This window comes from Podarcis tiliguerta, assembly GCF_965153285.1.
Source record: "Podarcis tiliguerta genome assembly, chromosome: 1".
NCBI lineage: Eukaryota > Metazoa > Chordata > Lepidosauria > Squamata > Lacertidae > Podarcis > Podarcis tiliguerta.
In genome coordinates, this window is record NC_139534.1 from 92,729,758 (window position 1) to 92,747,485 (window position 17,728).

A 17,728-nucleotide genomic window follows, 5' to 3' on the forward strand; every position below is an offset into this window, starting at 1 on the left:
AGACTCTGAAGTAGGGCTGTAGCTCACTAATAAAGTACCTGCTTTGTATTCAGAAGGTCCCAGGTACCTCTAGGGAGGGCTAGGAAAAAACCCTGTCTTCAGGGCACTTCCAGACTGTCACATTTTTTGCATGGGGTTCAGTCACCCACCGGCAAATTCAGATTGTGAGATTATAGTTGATTGGGATGTCTTGTGTAACAAACCTGTTTCCCCCAAAGGCTGGACTTTTTGCAATAAAGGAAGTGCCTGGAAAATGCGCTGGAAATGCATTGTGGGGTGACACCTGCTTTGGTGCAACATCATCTAACATCCCCAGGAACAAATCGGAACGAACACCCATCAAATAGCCAGCATTATCTAAGTGCCCTGTAATTCAATCAGGATGAATGCTCAAGAAACAGGTGGTCTGGTAGTGCCGTAAAGCACTGGAGAATACATGCTAGTTGGTGTCAGCATTGCTGAGCAAGATGCACTAGTGGTCTGATTCGGTAGGCTCCTAGTTCAGCACATATGTTATAACAATGAAAATGCCAGATCAGCCTCCCTAAAGAGGGATTTTCCAGAGACAGGGTGCCAGCCACCACAGGGACTTCCTGTTGTCTAGCAGACAGGAGTCCAGAGAACCCAGAGAAGGGAACTGCGATTGAATCTTACAGCAAAGTTTTGTTTTAAAAATGAAAAGAATAATTAAAGGAAGAGAAATCAATTGAGTAAAGATCCTTGAGCTTCTGCACTTGGTCCTCACTCAGTTTGCTGAAGTGGTTCAGAGTGATATTGTTGTTGGTCCTCTTCTCTGTACCGTACTTCTTAAAATCTGGATACCGGAGATCATCTGGTGCTCCAATTCTCCTGAGAACATGGTCAGCATCTTCTCCCAGTGTCTCGTACTTCCCCAAAATGTCATAGTGAATGTTGCAGGGATCACAGAGCATAAACATTGGCTTCCAGTGTATGTCCAAATCCTTGGGGGCGTGCTTCAAAACAAAGTTTACAAATTCCTGGAAAGTCACTGGATCGGTAGAGTTTGGGTTTCCCCTGAACAAGGTCTTGATCTTTTTTGCCACAGAGACGTAAAAAGGCTCGAAGTGCAAGAGCTTGTCTCTGTAAGCGGAAACCAATCTCTCTAGAGGATGCCTGGTGAACATCACTTTAATGCTGCTGTTCAGAAGTTTCACTTGCTGATCAGAAGGGTAAGAACTTAACCTCCTTAAGAGATGTGTTCTGTGGATTCTATCATGATTGACTTCTAAGACATCCCTGCTCAGGTTGAGTGTGAGGAGGAGAATAATTTTTTTCCAGTTGGAACAGCCCACCTTTGGCACTTCACAGTAGATAAAGTTGTGACCCTCGTCTACAAAGATCTGACTCGCAACTTGAGGGTTTGGTTTTCCTTTTGAGAAAGTAACTTTCTGGCAGATGGTGTCCAAAGAGGCTTTGCGATCTCGTTGCCTTCTCAGCCAATCTTCTTCAGGATCTACAGAAGGGAAATGTGACCTTTGACACCATGACCAGGGAGTGAAAATCAGTAACTCAAGGAGGGCCTTAAGGAGGTTAAACTGGCCTCAACCAGGGCCAAGGCCTTTTCAGCTTTGGCCCCAGCCTGGTGGAACGCTCTATCACAGGAGACCAGGGCCCTGCAGAACTTGATATCTTTCTGCAGGGCCTGCAAGACGGAGCTGTTCTGCCTGGCCTTCAGTCTGGGCCCAGTTTGAGTCCCCCTCTATGGGACCCTGTAAGTTACATCTGTGGCCCTTTTATCAGCTCATGTGGGACCAACATGGATAGCTGCACCTGATGAATACTTGAGGTTCCCGACTCCTAAGGTTGTAATTCGTGGGCAGTCATTTAATTTTATCCTGATTCTAATTTTTAAGCTGTATTTTAATCAATTGTTCGATTGTGTTTTAATGTATTTGATATCTGATGTTAGCCACCCTGAGCCCAGTCTTGGCTGGGGAAGGCGGGGTATAAATAAAAATTTACTTACCATATTTTTCGCTCCATTGGACGCAGTTTTTCCCCTCCAAAAACCGAGGGGAGATGTGTGTGCGTCCTATGGAGCGAATGCAGGCTTGTGCCATAGCCGCGCGCAACCCCTCTGGCAGGGAGAGGCTGCACGGGGCTATGGCTTCTTTAGCCCTGCGCAGCCTCTCCCGGCAGGGAGGGATTGCGCGGGGCTAAAGAGGAAGCCAGAGCAGCCAGTGGGATCCATCCCGCTCACTGCCTTGGCTTGTTCCATAGCCATGCGCAACCCCTCCGGCAGGGAGAGGTTGTGCGCAGCCTGTATGCTGCTCTTTGGGGCTGGGGGGGGGAGGTTTTTTTAATTGATTTCCCCGTCTAAAAACTAGGTGCGCCCTATGGTCCGGTGCGCCCTATGGTGCGAAAAATACGGTACTTACCGTATTTTTCGCCCTATAGGACGCACTTTTTCCCCTCCAAAAATGAAGGGGAAATCTGGGTGCGTCCTATGGGGCGAATGCAGGCTTCGCGGACCTCTCCGCTAGCAGCGGGAACGCTCCCGCTGCTGGCGGAGAGGTGCCTGCATGCCGAAGCCTGCGCGCGCTGAGCTCAGCGCGCCCAGGCTTCGCGGACCTCTCCGCTAGCAGCGGGAACGCTCCCGCTGCTGGCGGAGAGGTGCCTGCATGCGGAAGCCTGCGCGCGCTGAGCTCAGCGCGCCCAGGCTTCGCGGACCTCTCCGCTAGCAGCGGGAACGCTCCCGCTGCTGGCGGAGACGTGCCTGCATGCCGAAGCCTGCGCGCGCTGAGCTCAGCGCGCCCAGGCTTCGCGGACCTCTCCGCTAGCAGCGGGAACGCTCCCGCTGCTGGCGGAGACGTGCCTGCATGCCGAAGCCTGCGCGCGCTGAGCTCAGCGCGCCCAGGCTTCGCGGACCTCTCCGCTAGCAGCGGGAACGCTCCCGCTGCTGGCGGAGAGGTGCCTGCATGCGGAAGCCTGCGCGCGCTGAGCTCAGCGCGCCCAGGCTTCGCGGACCTCTCCGCTAGCAGCGGGAACGCTCCCGCTGCTGGCGGAGAGGTGCCTGCATGCGGAAGCCTGCGCGCGCTGAGCTCAGCGCGCCCAGGCTTCGCGGACCTCTCCGCTAGCAGCGGGAACGCTCCCGCTGCTGGCGGAGAGGTGCCTGCATGCGGAAGCCTGCGCGCGCTGAGCTCAGCGCGCCCAGGCTTCGCGGACCTCTCCGCTAGCAGCGGGAACGCTCCCGCTGCTGGCGGAGACGTGCCTGCATGCCGAAGCCTGCGCGCGCTGAGCTCAGCGCGCCCAGGCTTCGCGGACCTCTCCGCTAGCAGCGGGAACGCTCCCGCTGCTGGCGGAGACGTGCCTGCATGCCGAAGCCTGCGCGCGCTGAGCTCAGCGCGCCCAGGCTTCGCGGACCTCTCCGCTAGCAGCGGGAACGCTCCCGCTGCTGGCGGAGACGTGCCTGCATGCCGAAGCCTGCGCGCGCTGAGCTCAGCGCGCCCAGGCTTCGCGGACCTCTCCGCTAGCAGCGGGAACGCTCCCGCTGCTGGCGGAGAGGTGCCTGCATGCGGAAGCCTGCGCGCGCTGAGCTCAGCGCGCCCAGGCTTCGCGGACCTCTCCGCTAGCAGCGGGAGCACTCCCGCTGCTGGCGGAGACGTGCCTGCATGCCGAAGCCTGCGCGCGCTGAGCTCAGCGCGCCCAGGCTTCGCGGACCTCTCCGCTAGCAGCGGGAGCCAGCACTGGGCTCCCACGGCTTGCAGAGAGCTGCCTGTTTGGGGGCTGGGGTCGGGGGAAGCTCGGGCTTCCCCAACCCCGCGCCTGGGGGGGAAATAATTTTTTTCCTTTATTTCCCCCCCAAAAAACTAGGTGCGCCTTATGGGACGGTGCGTCCTATAGGGCGAAAAATACGGTACTTACTTACTATTAAGAGTTTTGATCCATTTTCAACATTGTTATCCTGCCATTCTATAGGAAAATTTAAACCATGTAATAGAAAATCAGAACAACAAAACTAAGCATAACCATCCAATATTCTGCTGTTTAAATATCTGGCAATCCTCACTCTTACCTTTTATTTCTGTCTGCCAACTATAGAGCGTCTGAAGAAGAAAAGCGCCAAGCAGACTACTGAGGAAGAGAATGAACAACTTTTCAAGCAGATTCTTCATAATGTTTTCCCAGCAAGCCAAAGGCTGTAGCCTTTATGATGAACTCTAGGCAAACATAAATAGCAAACATTGTTACCGTTTGTTGAACCAAGAAATTAGCAACTGGTATAAAACACTTGCATTTTCCTACATTAACTGAGGTTTGTCCCTAAGAGATACTGCTATATCTTTAGACCAGGCATCCCAAACTCAGCCCTTCAGATCTTTTGGGACTACAATTCCCATCATCCCTGACCACTGGTCCTGTTAGCTTGGGAATTGTAGTCCCAAAACATCTGGAAGGCCAAGTTTGGGGATGCCTGCTTTAGAGGGTCTAGGCTGCGGAGGATACAGCCAATGAGTTTGCTTCAACTTTGGGTCCTCAGATGTTGTTGGACTACAATTGCCATCATCCTTGGCTAAGCTGCCTTATGACCGAACCATAGAATCAGTCAGTTGGAAGGGACTCCAAGGATTATCTAGTGCAACTCCCTGTAACTCGGGAATCTTTTTTGCTCAACATGAGGCTTGAACCCATGAACCTGAGTTCATGGCAGATAGCTCTGTCGACTCGAACTATCCCAGCCAGACCTGGCAGGGAATGATGGGAGTTGTTGTGCAACATCTGGGAACGCAAGGTTGACAAACACTGGTTTACAGCTTACTTCTTTACAGGAGATCCATAGCAAGATTCAGCCATCCCCATAGGGCTACTCCCTTACCCATATCAACAGAGAATTTTGGTTGGAAATTGGCAAGTTATATTTGCCCCAAGCAGCCAAGCTTCTCTGTTATCTTACCTTCCTGGGCAAAACATAACCTTTTGGAGCCAAACCACATGGAAGCGCATGAAATGGTGATAGAACTTTCCTTTCTGGCAACAGAGGGTGAGGCCAATCTGTGCATTCTTATTTCCCCCTTCATGCATTTGGGACCTTGAAGAAATGCTCCCTTCTCCAGGAAACACGGATGACCACAACGTTGATAGGGTTCTGCCACTAGGTGTAAAACTTGTTTTCTCTAGGAGATTATCCACACTTCCATTTGCCTCACTGCTTTCCTCTGGGGAAACCTGCTGAATTGGAACAAATGGCAATTGGGTTTCCATGGATTGCCATTTGTTCCAATTTAGTACTAAAGAGCAGACTTTATGGGGAGGCAGCAACGGGGCAAAGGTAAAACTGATAAACTATGGAACCAGGGAAGGGAGTAGGGGGAAGTCAACTCTACTTTTTTCTATGTTTGAATATGTATTGTTGCTTTTATTTTTGGAAAATTAATAAAATAATATTAAAAAAATAGATTGTGTTAATGATATTGCTGAAATAAGCATTATCTCAGCCAGAAACTAATTAATCCTGAATTAATATAAGAGCTTGCAGTGAGGCATAGCAGGGCTGGAACATTAATGGCCTGATACAGTGCTTTTTTCTGGGGGTACACATTCCCCTAAACATTTTGTGAATCTTTGTACTTTTGTCCATTTACTGTATTTATTTTTCTTGATTTGAACTATAAAATGGTGAATTTCTTGAATCAAAATGAGAGTACCCCTAAACATGATTTTAGGAAGAAAAAAAAGTGCTGGCCTGATACGATGCATGTTTACTTGGAAGTAGGTATGCACCACCAATCCTGCATTGTCAGTGACTACATAGGAGTGCTATGGTAGTGCAGGTAGAAAAACTTTGACCTGAGTCCTTGTCTTTTGCTATTCCTTGACTGTGTCACTTCTAGAGGGCTGTTCCCAAGAGTATCCTGTAGGCTACGCAGAATATATTCAAATGCTTTCTAATTTACACCAATTAAGCATCTTCATTACAAGTAATTCAGTGAGTCATCTTAACCCTGTGCATTGAAACAGACCAGCAACTCTTTATAAAAAGAAGTACCATATTTTTCGCTCTATAAGACGCACCAGACCACGACGCACCTAGTTTTGGGAGGAGGAAAACAAGAAAAAAAATATTCTGAATCTCAGTAGCCAGAACAGCAAGAGGGATCCCTGCGCAGTGAAAGCAGCAATCCTTCTTGCTGTTCTGGCTTCTGGGATAGCTGTGCAGCCTGCATTTGCTCCACAACACACACACACATTTCCCCTTGCTTTTTAGGAGGGAAAAAGTGATTCTTATAGAGCAAAAAATATGGTAACTTTACAGCTGCCATCCTGCAATATCTCCTTACAATAGCCACATTATATCACATGCAATGTTTTTAATGTGCAACAAATGTGAAAAGAGTTTGTAAGAAGTGTATATAAATCAAAAGCGCAAAATTTGGTTGCCTGGAATACAGAATATAACACATAAGACAGTTCCAGGTCCCTGCCTGTCTCTGTCTCCATCTCCACCACTACTCACCTTGCTCAGTTAAGAAACAAGCTCCTTCCTTTCATCAGATCCTCCAGTCAGCTTTCTGCAACATCAGTCAAACAGGCACCAAGGTCTCAGAGGGTTTCTTTTGTTTCATTCACAAACTCAGATCCCAGTGGATTAAGTTGAGCAGCTAGAAGCTTTCCTACAGAGTTCCAGCTCACTTGGGGACAAGTTGCCACAGGCTCTTCCAGTACGATACAGAGCAAATACATTAAATTTATTGCATGCTGTTGTTCTCTGCTTCTTGGCCAGGACGTTACTTCCTACAAAAGGAGGGCCACTTGAAAATGCAGCACTGTCTGCAATGTTTTTTTGTCTCTCTTTCATACCCACACCCAGTGTAAAGACCCGAAGCTCCACCTCTTGCTGAATTCTCGAGTTTGTAGGGCTTCGGTGCTAACCTCTGACAGGTTCATATTTACACAAGAGCTGTGTCCCAGGTGATGGAACTTAAGGTGTGGAAGTCTTTTTTAAAAAAACAACAACAACCAACCATCAGACCTCTTGCTACAAACAAAAACAGCAACCAAGTCCCAAGCCACAGAAGCAACGGAAAGAAGTAGCACACAGTAAAGGGTAATTTGATATATTCTTGCATTGCCCAGCCACAAAGGTAATATTCAGGCTACCTTAGGAGGAGCAAACAAACCCCTCAGCATGCAATAGCCCCAAAGAATTAATATACAATGGTACCTCGGGTTACATACATTTCGGGTTACAGACGCTTCAGGTTACAGATGCTGCTAACCCAGAAATAGTACCTCAGGTTAAGAACTTTGCTTCAGGATGAGAACAGAAATCATGCTCCGGCGGCGCGGCAGCAGCTGGAGGTCCCATTAGCTAAAGTGGTGCTTCAGGTTAAGAACAGTTTCAGGTTAAGAACGGACCTCCAGAATGAATTAAGTACTTAACTTGAGGTACCACTATAGTCAGCATTTGGTCAGTGCAATCGTGACTGGAGAAGAAGGTACTGCAGCATGGACCTATGACACGCCTGAGGTCCAACACAGAAGATCCAAAGCTCAGGCCCCTCTGGGCCACCCTCAAACAATGCCCTCTGACAAGGAGGAGACTATACAGAGTGCAAAGTCAATGCATAGACTGCAAAGTGAGTATCCACGTGGATATTTGTCTAATCCTCTTGTAAAGCCATCTAGCCGCCCATAGTGGCTGGGGCAATCATCATCATCATCTAGGTTGGTTATCATCGCTGCCTCCTGTGGAAGCAAATTCAGTAGTTCAACTATGCGTAAAAAGGACTTTCTTTTATCCATTCTGATGACATTCTACTTCATTGGATGTCCACAAGTTCCACCAGGGGAGATTCCCGCCCCCTCTATCCGCTTTCTCTACGCCATGAATAGTTTTATAAACTTGCATCATTCACTTCTTACTCACTTTTTCCCTAAATTAAAAAGTCCCAAATCCTGTAACCTTTCATCAGAGGGGAATTGCGCCATCTGCTCGATCAGGGCTTTTTTCAGCCCGAACCTGCCGGAACTCACTGGAACTCTCAGGTGGGAGCCATTGCCGTTCTAAGAGAACAAGGGAGGTGCTTACAGTGAGTTCCAGAACCCTCCCCCCCCCCCCGAAAAATAGCACTGCCCTTTTCTGGATCTTTTCCAACAGTACAATATATTTTTTGAGGTGAGGCAACCAGAACTGTACCTAATATTTGAAATGGGGTTGCACCATAGATTTGTATAATGCTATTATGATATCGGCAGTTTTCAGTTTCCTTCATTACGGTCCGTAACATGGAATTTCCCCCTTTTTTATAGCTGCCACACAATAGGTCAACACCTTCATCAAGCTATCTACTATGACCCCAAGCAGGGCTGGACTTTGGTCTTTCAAATTTCAGCAGTGCCCTGTCCAAGGCCAATTTTTTTGCCCCCCTGCCACTTGCCTTCTGTTCCGCTCAATTCACTACATCATAGTTGCAAGGCCCTGCAGAACCCCCTTGGCTTAGAGTCCAGTGCAGTGGAAACCGGTTGCAAGGCCCTAAATCTGACTTGGAGCCCAGGGACTCATTCTTGGTCAGTTACCACCAGTTCAGACCCCACAAGCATATATGCGAAATAAAGATATTTTTTTGCCCTGATGTGCATCTCTTTATATTTGTTTACACTAAATAACATTTGTCATTTTGCCACTCATTCACTCATTTTGGAGAGATCTTTTTGGAGAGTTTCACAGGTTGTTGGGGGGTTTTTTTAACAACCCTGAACAATTTAGTATCATCGTCAGTTAATCATCAGTATCATCTTGGGTTGCTGGGAGGTTCCCCCCCCCCAATGCAAAATGCAAACACGCCCCTGCCCCAACTTGCATTGGAACTGCAGGATGGGAGGTAAGGGTTAAAGTCCTCCTAGGCCCATTCCAAGGTCCAAATCTGGATCAGGCCCCACACACTGCAAATTAGGAAATGAAAAGTTTGCACCCAAGAGAAACCACAAGTCTCTCCTGCAGTTTGGTTCTGATATATTTTCACTTCTGCTGACAAAGCTTCCATATTGGGCTGTCAGTCTTTCCAGCTATGGAACCTACCTTGCAGATATTGTGTGATCTTAGTCCTGCGTGGAGAGGTGTGAAAGCAGATATTTTGAGTATTTCCTGCCCAAGTTCTTCAGTCAGACACATAGGGTGTCCTCCCTAACTGATCACGCCCTTAACATGCTCTTTACCTTTCCTGAATTTCGCATGCCTCAGTCTCACTGTTCTTTTGGGACTAGATGGGAACATTAGTTTGAGTAGCTTGAATGGAGGAGGAAATCTTAACGATGAAAGATGATGCAGTGCTTTTTTCTATTAAAAAATGTTTAGGGGTACTCTCATTTTGACTCAAGAAGATCACCATTTTATAGTTCAAATTGGGGGAAATAAATATAGTAAATGGACAATGGTACAAAGAACATGCATTACTCATATTGAAATACTGCCACTCAATGAGGCCAAACTTTCATCAGCTTTCATCACCACACATCCATATTCCACACTGCTTCACACATTAAACGCTCACTTCTGTCTGATACTTGGGAAATACTGCGACAGGAAATGAGGCCGCCATTGGGGGTAGCAATGGAACCGATGACTCACCATGCTAGAGAAGAAACTAAAATTTTTATTTTTTTTAGTTTTTCCTCCCATTAGATTCACAAAATGTTTAGGGGGGGGGTGTACCCCGAAAACTCTTCCAAGGAAGGAGCTGTAACTCTACCGAGTCTGGATACTGGCACACACGCACAGCAAAAGTGATGCTGGACCCAATCCTTCTCAATCATCCATCGGAGGTTGATGGCTTGATCCAACACTAACCAGGGTTCAGTGTGATGGCACTTACAGGGTGCCTTCCAGATAGGCATCAGACCCATGCCATCTCTATTATCTTTCCGGCACCTATTGGTGCCAGAAGTCTACCTATATTGGACTTGAAATGGTTTTTATATCTCTTTTTACCGTCATATCACTTTAGGATGTTCTATGGGAAGTGATTTAAATAAACAGAGCACACCGTGCTCTGTTTATTTAAATAAATATTTATTTAAATAAGCAGAGCACACCGTCTCCACCAAGGAGGAGACAGGAGACTCCCCTGGGAAGAAGGCTAGTTCACCAACACAGGAGCCCGATATGTGGAGAAACGTGACTCAAAGAAGTAGGAGGCCCAGGGTTCGCTCTGATTGTTTAGAAATACACAATCGCTTTGAGGTCCTCTCCCCTAGCATGGAAGACGAAGAGCAGACTCCATTTGAGGATCTCTCCCTCATTACAGTCGATCAGGTATATGAAGATGAGCAGCAAAGTCAGTCCTCAGGGAATGTGCAGGCGACCTTGGAACGGACCGCTCACGGAAGAACCCCGACCAAACCTAAGAGGAGGCGTGTAGTGGTGACAGGGGATTCCCTACTGAGGGGAACAGAAGCAGTGATCTGTGGGCCTGACAAGATGTCTCGGGAAGTGTGCTGTCTCCCCGGGGCTAAGATCCAAGACGTAACTGAACGACTGCAAGGAATCATAAAACCCACTGACAAATACCCCTTCCTCTTGGTTCATGTGGGAACCAATGACACTGCAAGCAATAGCCTCCAGAAGATCAAAAGAGACTACGAGGCTCTGGGCAGGAAATTGAAGCAATTAAATGCACAAATCGTCATCTCATCTGTCCTCCCAGTTGAACGACGTGGCCCAGGGAGAGAGGGGAAAATAGTGGAAGTAAACAGCTGGCTTCGCAAATGGTGTAAACAGGAACGGTTTGGATTCTTAGATCATGGACTGCAGTTTCTTGAAGATGGACTTCTGGCAAGCGATGGGCTGCACCTCACAACGGTTGGGAGGAATGTTTTTGCCAAAAAACTCAGAAACCTCATCAGGAGGGCTTTAAACTGACTAATGTGGGGGAGGGAGACAGTGCTCCTGAAGGTAGGAGTCTATCAATTGATGTAGATGATCATCCAAATGTCATAGACCAAATGGAGCAAACAGCAAGCAGACCTAATGGTGGGAGGAAAAAATCCTTAAATAAGAGACACGGGGGAATGACTAATGGACTTCAATGTCTGTACACTAATGCACAAAGCATGGGAAATAAACAAGATGAGCTTGAGCTCTTGGTACAGCAAACTAAATATGACATAATAGGCATCACTGAAACCTGGTGGGATAAGTCCCATGATTGGAATGTAAAAATGGAGGGATACAATCTATTTCAGAGAAACAGACCAGACAAGAAAGGAGGAGGAGTGGCGTTATATGTCAGGGATGTGTATACCTGTGAAGAGATCCAAGATTTAGAACCTCAAAGCCAAAGTGAGAGCATTTGGGTCAAAATTAAGGGAGAGAAGAATAACAGTGACCTCATTGTGGGAGTTTACTATAGATCCCCAAGCCAAATGGAGGACATAGATGATGCCTTCCTGGAATAGATGGCCAAGCATGCAAAAGGAAGGGAGATAGTAGTAATGGGGGACTTCAATTACCCGGATATTTGTTGGATGTCAAACTCAGCCAAGAGCATAAGGTCAAACAGATTCCTCACTGGCCTTGCAGACAACTTCATTGTCCAGAAAGTGGGAGAAGCAACAAGAGGAACAGCCATTTTAGATCTGGTCCTAACCAATGTTGATGACCTGGTTAATGGGGTAGAAGTGGAAGGATCATTAGGCGCAAGTGATCATGCTCTTCTGAAGTTTACTATACAGCGGAAAGGAGCACCCAAGCATACTAGGACTCAATTTCTTGACTTTAAGAAAGCCGACTTCATAAAACTTAGGGGAGTGCTGGGTGAGATCCCATGGACAGTAATACTAAAAGGAAAGGGAGTTCATGATGGCTGGGAGTTTGTTAAGAGGGAGATAGTAAAAGCACAGCTTCAGGTAATACCAATGAGACGGAAACATGGAAGGTGCCTAAAGAAGCCAGGGTGGCTATCTAAAGAACTTTTAACTGAGTTAAGATTAAAAAAGGATGTGTACAAAAAATGGAAAAGGGGGGAAACCACCAAAGAGGAATTCAAACAAATAGCCAGCACGCGTAGACACAAAGTCAGAAAAGCTAAAGCACAGAATGAACTCAGGCTTGCTAGAGAGGTTAAAAGCAACAAAAAAGGCTTTTATGGGTATGTTCGTAGCAAAAGGAAGAACAAAGAAACAGTGGGGTCACTCAGAGGAGAAGATGGTGAAATGCAAACAGGGGACACAGAAAGGGCTGAACTCCTCAATGCCTTCTTTGCCTCAGTCTTCTCTGATAAATAAAACAATGCCCGACCTGAAGAATTTGGAGCAAATGATTCAGCAGAGAAAACACAGCCCAGAATAACTAAGGAGATAGTACAAGAATACTTGGCTAGTTTAGATGTATTCAAGTCTCCAGGGCCAGATGAACTGCATCCAAGAGTATTAAAAGAACTGGCAGATGTGATCTCAGAACCACTGGCAATCATCTTTGAGAATTCCTGGAGAACAGGCGAAGTCCCGGCAGACTGGAGGAGGGCAAATGTTGTCCCTATTTTCAAAAAGGGGAAAAGAGAGGACCCAAATAATTACCGCTCAGTCAGTCTGACATCAATACCAGGGAAGATTCTGGAGCAGATCATTAAGCAAACAATCTGTGAGCACCTAGAAAGGAATGCTGTGATCACCAATAGTCAGCATGGATTTCTGAAAAATAAGTCATGTCAGACTAACCTGATCTCATTTTTTGACAGAATTACAAGCCTGGTAGATGAAGGGAACACAGTGGATGTAGTCTACCTTGATTTCAGCAAGGCATTTGACAAGGTGCCCCATGATATTCTTGTAAAGAAGCTGGTAAAATGCGGTCTTGACTATGCTACCACTCAGTGGATTTGTAACTGGCTGACTGACCGGACCCAAAGGGTGCTCATCAATGGTTCCTCTTCATCCTGGAGAAGAGTGACTAGTGGGGTGCCACAGGGTTCTGTCTTGGGCCCGGTCTTATTCAACATCTTTATCAACGACTTGGATGATGGACTCAAGGGCATCCTGATCAAATTTGCAGATGACACCAAACTGGGAGGGGTGGCTAACACCCCAGAGGACAGGATCACACTTCAAAACGACCTTGACAGATTAGAGAACTGGGCCAAAACAAACCAGATAAATTTTAACAGGGAGAAATGTAAAGTATTGCACTTGGGCAAAAAAAATGAGAGGCACAAATACAAGATGGGTGACACCTGGCTCGAGAGCAGTACATGTGAAAAGGATCTAGGAGTCTTGGTTGACCACAAACTTGACATGAGCCAACAGTGTGACGCGGCAGCTAAAAAAGCCAATGCAATTCTGGGCTGCATCAATAGGAGTATAGCATCTAGATCAAGGGAAGTTATAGTGCCACTGTATTCTGCTCTGGTCAGACCTCACCTGGAGTACTGTGTCCAGTTCTGGGCACCACAGTTCAAGAAGGACACTGACAAACTAGAACGTGTACAGAGGAGGGCAACCAAAATGGTCAAAGGCCTGGAAACAATGCCTTATGAGGAACGGCTAAGGGAGCTGGGCATGTTTAGCCTGGAGAAGAGGAGGTTAAGGGGTGATATGATAGCCATGTTCAAATATATAAAAGGATGTCACATAGAGGAGGGAGAAAGGTTGTTTTCTGCTGCTCCAGAGAAGCGGACACGGGGCAATGGATACAAACTACAAGAAAGAGGGTTCCACCTAAACATTAGGAAGAACTTCCTGACAGTAAGAGCTGTTCGACAGTGGAATTTGCTGCCAAGGAGTGTGGTGGAGTCTCCTTCTTTGGAGGTCTTTAAGCAGAGGCTTGACAACCATATGTCAGGAGTGCTCTGATGGTGTTTCCTGCTTGGCAGGGGGTTGGACTCGATGACCCTTGTGGGCTCTTCCAACTCTATGATTCTATGATTCTATGATTCTATGAAACAATAATAAAGGCAAGCCACATGAACAGCAGATCCACTCCCTCACAACAAATCTCGGGGGGAAAGGGCATCTTGTCCCCACGGCTTTAGTTTCAATGTCTCTCTCTCCTCCCCGCAGCTTGTACTGCTTCTACTTCTCCTCCCCCCCCCCCTGCTTCCCTCACACACAGAGAGACTTGTTCACCAGCACACACCCCTTAGCTTGGGAGGGAAAGGGTGCCTCTCCTTTCCCCAAGCTCCACTGAGGTGTTCTTCCCAAGTCTTCCAGAGAGACCACTGCATTAATATAACATCTTCTGCCAATTAGTTCTTATAAAATAATCACTCCTTGGACATCCTGGACAATTAAGAAATATGTTCTTTTGTTGATTCCCAGACTGGGACCAGGCCTTGCTTTAAGCTGAACCCATGGTAATAGTACCATCCACAGTAGTCTCACAACTCTAATCTCACAACACTAGAAAACATGCATATCCCTTACATTTTTTTCTTCTCACTGGATCCTCCACGAGTCCCAAGCAGCACCGTTAATCTCGCCAGTTGTTTTATGGCTTCTGGAGAACTTCACATGCTTCCAGTACTACAACTGCACTGAAACCAAGGTCCATGGGTGTGTACAAACGTACATAAAAAGCAGGATTTGAGGTTATTATCCCTCCTGTTGACAAAGCCCAGCTTCTTCCAGTTTCTGACTCACATGCTTCCCAACAATCCCACCACAGATTCAGTCACCATTTTACCTCCCATTCAGGTTTCAAGGTGGGCTTTCTGCATTTTTAAAATAAAAGTGCTTCTTGTAGAGCTGAGCAACGAAAAACTCATCTGAGGCTCATTTTTGAAAATGTACAAAACTACCAGAATCGTGGAGGGATGATTATGCCAGAAAGAAGCTGCCCATCTGAGCTGGGCATAATTGGCTCCTGCTGTAAACCGGCATATCTTGTTTTCCCCAGCCTCATTTGTAGAGAGGAAACTAATACCTAGAGAAAATATTTATTTCTCGACACCTGAGAAAAATACTTCTTCAATGGCCAACTTAATCCTTTGATTTGCTTACAAATGTTATTACATCTCAAACGAAAAGGGGAAATCCCCACCCCACCCAAACCTTCTTCTCATGCAACTGATTTAATTGTAAAGGAGGGGTTTTTTGGACTTTGCAACTTTTTCATGGTACAAAGATAGCACTTTGCACATGATCTCCTTTTGAAAGGCATGTGGGGCAAAAAGACAAAATCAGGAAAATATACTGAAAAACAGAAAGATATTGTTGCTCTCTCTACTTCCCTAAAAGAAGTTAAATTTTAAACAACAGTAGACAAAAGGAAAAACCACAGGATTGATTCCAATGTAGTGCTACATCTGCTCACATGGCCTCTCAATTTGTTCTAGGAGTCCCCCCCCCCCCGAATCCTCTGGAGAACATTTGGGGAGAGTGTGAGGTGTGGGGATAAGAGAAAGTCCTGTTGCACAAGCAGAAATACTTGCATTGACACCCACAAACTAACTAAAGTTATGATTGTGGAAAGGGGAAAGTCATGATTTCTCCTGTCTGGATGTTCAGAACGCAGTGCTTCTCAACCAGTCGATGCTCAAATGAGACACCCCTTAGCGTCCGTCTGCAACAGCTTAATTCGTTCCTGGATGTTGGCAGATAGTGCAACACACTGGAAGCCAGAACAGGCCTATTGGCAGAACAACTCTGTGTTACAAAGATGTCTGAAAACGAGACATGAAGGCTGGCAACATCAACTCCACCATGTGGGAATCCCTTGCATGCAACCGCAGTGCCTGGAGACAGACAGTCAGTTGGTGCATCTGCAGCAGTGACCAGAGGAAGAATGGCCGCTGGGAGGAGCACAGAGAGAATAAACGCCATGGAGAGAAGCGCAACTGGATGCCTTCATCTGCCTCACCTGCAATAAAACATGTCTCTCCTGTATCAGTCATTACAGCCACAGTGGGCGCTGCAACTCTCCAACAGTTTGACTTTACCCCCAAAGGTGCACTCCTCCATTGTCTCCTGAGATGGATGGGTGGCAACAGAACCTCAGCATTGTCTGTCCTAACTAGCAGCAGCCCTCCAGTTTCTCACATAGGGCTTTCTTCCAGCCCTACCTGGAGATATTGGGGATCTGGGGATACAGGGGAGTTTGGGACCTTCTGCATGCAAAGCAGGTGTTTTACCACAGAGGTATGACTCTTCTCTTGAACAGCATTGGTCCACCAAGAACAAAGCACTGACTAGCAGCGCTACTCCAGGATTTCAGACAGGGGACTCTCCCAGCCCAACCAGGAGATGCTGCGGATTGGGACTGTCTGCATTCAAAGATTCTCTCTCCAATGTAGCACTAAATAACCCAGCCTGTCCACACAAGGATTTATGCTTGAGATAGCTCAGTTGGTAGAGCATGAGACTGTTAATGGGCGTGGGTGGAGTCCCATTGTGCAAGCATAAATTATTGTGCTGATGGGATGGTTACTACATTGCATAGATGCCCGACTATTTAAACCAGGAATGGAAAACCTTTTTCTGTTGAAGTCTGCATTCCCTGAGGGATAATCTGTTGTGGGCTGCTGCTGGAGGCAGGAAGGGCATCCCTTTTATCTTTTCCTTTCTGCCTTTTTCCTTTCTTACTTTTCTGCCTTTCTTTTCTGCCAACCCTTTCTTCCAACTTTCCCCTCCTTAGCGTGCACATAAAATTGGGCCAAGGTCCAGTTTTCTCACTCCCAATTTATCGTAACAACTCCCCATACTCATAAAGTCATGTTGACTAGCTAGTCTGGCCTGCTTTGAACACAAGATCCTGCTAACTGGCAGTTGCAAATTGTATTGACAGTGACATAATTAAGACGTTCATAAAAGTCAAGACACGTATTCACATTATCTTTGTATTTCAGAATACAGTGGTACCTCGGGTTAAGAACTTAATTCGTTCCAGAGGTCCGTTCTTAACCTGAAAGTGTTCTTAACCTGAAGCACCACTTTAGCTAATGGGGCCTCCTGCTGCCGCAGTGCTGCCACCGTGCGATTTCTTTTCTCATCCTGAAGCAAAGTTCTTAACCTGAGGTACTATTTCTGGGTTAGCAGAGTCTGTAACTTGAAGTGTCTGTGTTACGGTAAAATCTGGGTGCGAGGCTGCTCTGCCACCCAGCTCGTCGGACTAAGTACCGGTGATGAGAAGACAATGGTCCATGTATGCATAGTCTGCCACCTGGCATCGCCCGGAGGAAAGGCTTGGCAGAGCGATTTGACCGGATCATGGAGGCAGGGGAGGTGTCATGGAGTCCTGAAGAGACTGAGCCGACCGGCACCAAAAGCAAGGAAATCGGAGTTGTGGTTGATTTTATACGAATTTCTAAAGATTTTAGTCTTGGACCCAGGGGCATAGTTAGCTGCTCCAGCACCAGGAGCAGCGGGGGCAGGGCGAGTTGTCCACGGGGGCACCATGGCGATCTGTGCACAGGGACGCCACGGCGATCTGCAGAGGAGGGCAGCACGGTGAACTGCTCATGGAGTCTGCCTGGCGGACGCAAGCTCCACGCTGCCGTTTCAGGAAGCGCAGGACCCCGAGCCACTGTGTCACTCCCAGGAGAGATGCGTGGCTTGGGCACAGTACAGGCCTGGCCCCGTGGTAAGTGCAGCCCCCCATGGTGCACCATTTTGTCACCCCCCTCAAGGATGCTCCCCCCTTCCTACACCCCTGCTTGGCCCCATGCTTTCTAGACATACAAAGCATGGATAAGCACATATAATCATAGAAATATATAGTCGGAAGGGACCTCAAGGCCTGTCTAGTTCAACTACCTGCAATGCAATGCAGGAATCCACA

At 47.2% G+C, this 17,728-nt stretch overlaps 1 protein-coding gene across 1 annotated transcript; it reads right to left on the reverse strand.

Moving 5' to 3' along the window:
• Positions 1 to 440: 440 nt before the first annotated feature.
• LOC310678562 (carbohydrate sulfotransferase 8-like) lies at positions 441 to 17,548 on the reverse strand (the record flags this gene model as incomplete). The annotated part of the gene is made up of 2 exons (XM_083442524.1): positions 441 to 1,494; positions 17,304 to 17,548. The coding sequence occupies 2 exons, from the start codon at positions 17,546 to 17,548 to the stop codon at positions 669 to 671; spliced, it is 1,071 nt and encodes a 356-aa protein (XP_083298650.1). The 3' UTR covers positions 441 to 668.
• Between the last annotated feature and the right edge of the window lie 180 nt (positions 17,549 to 17,728).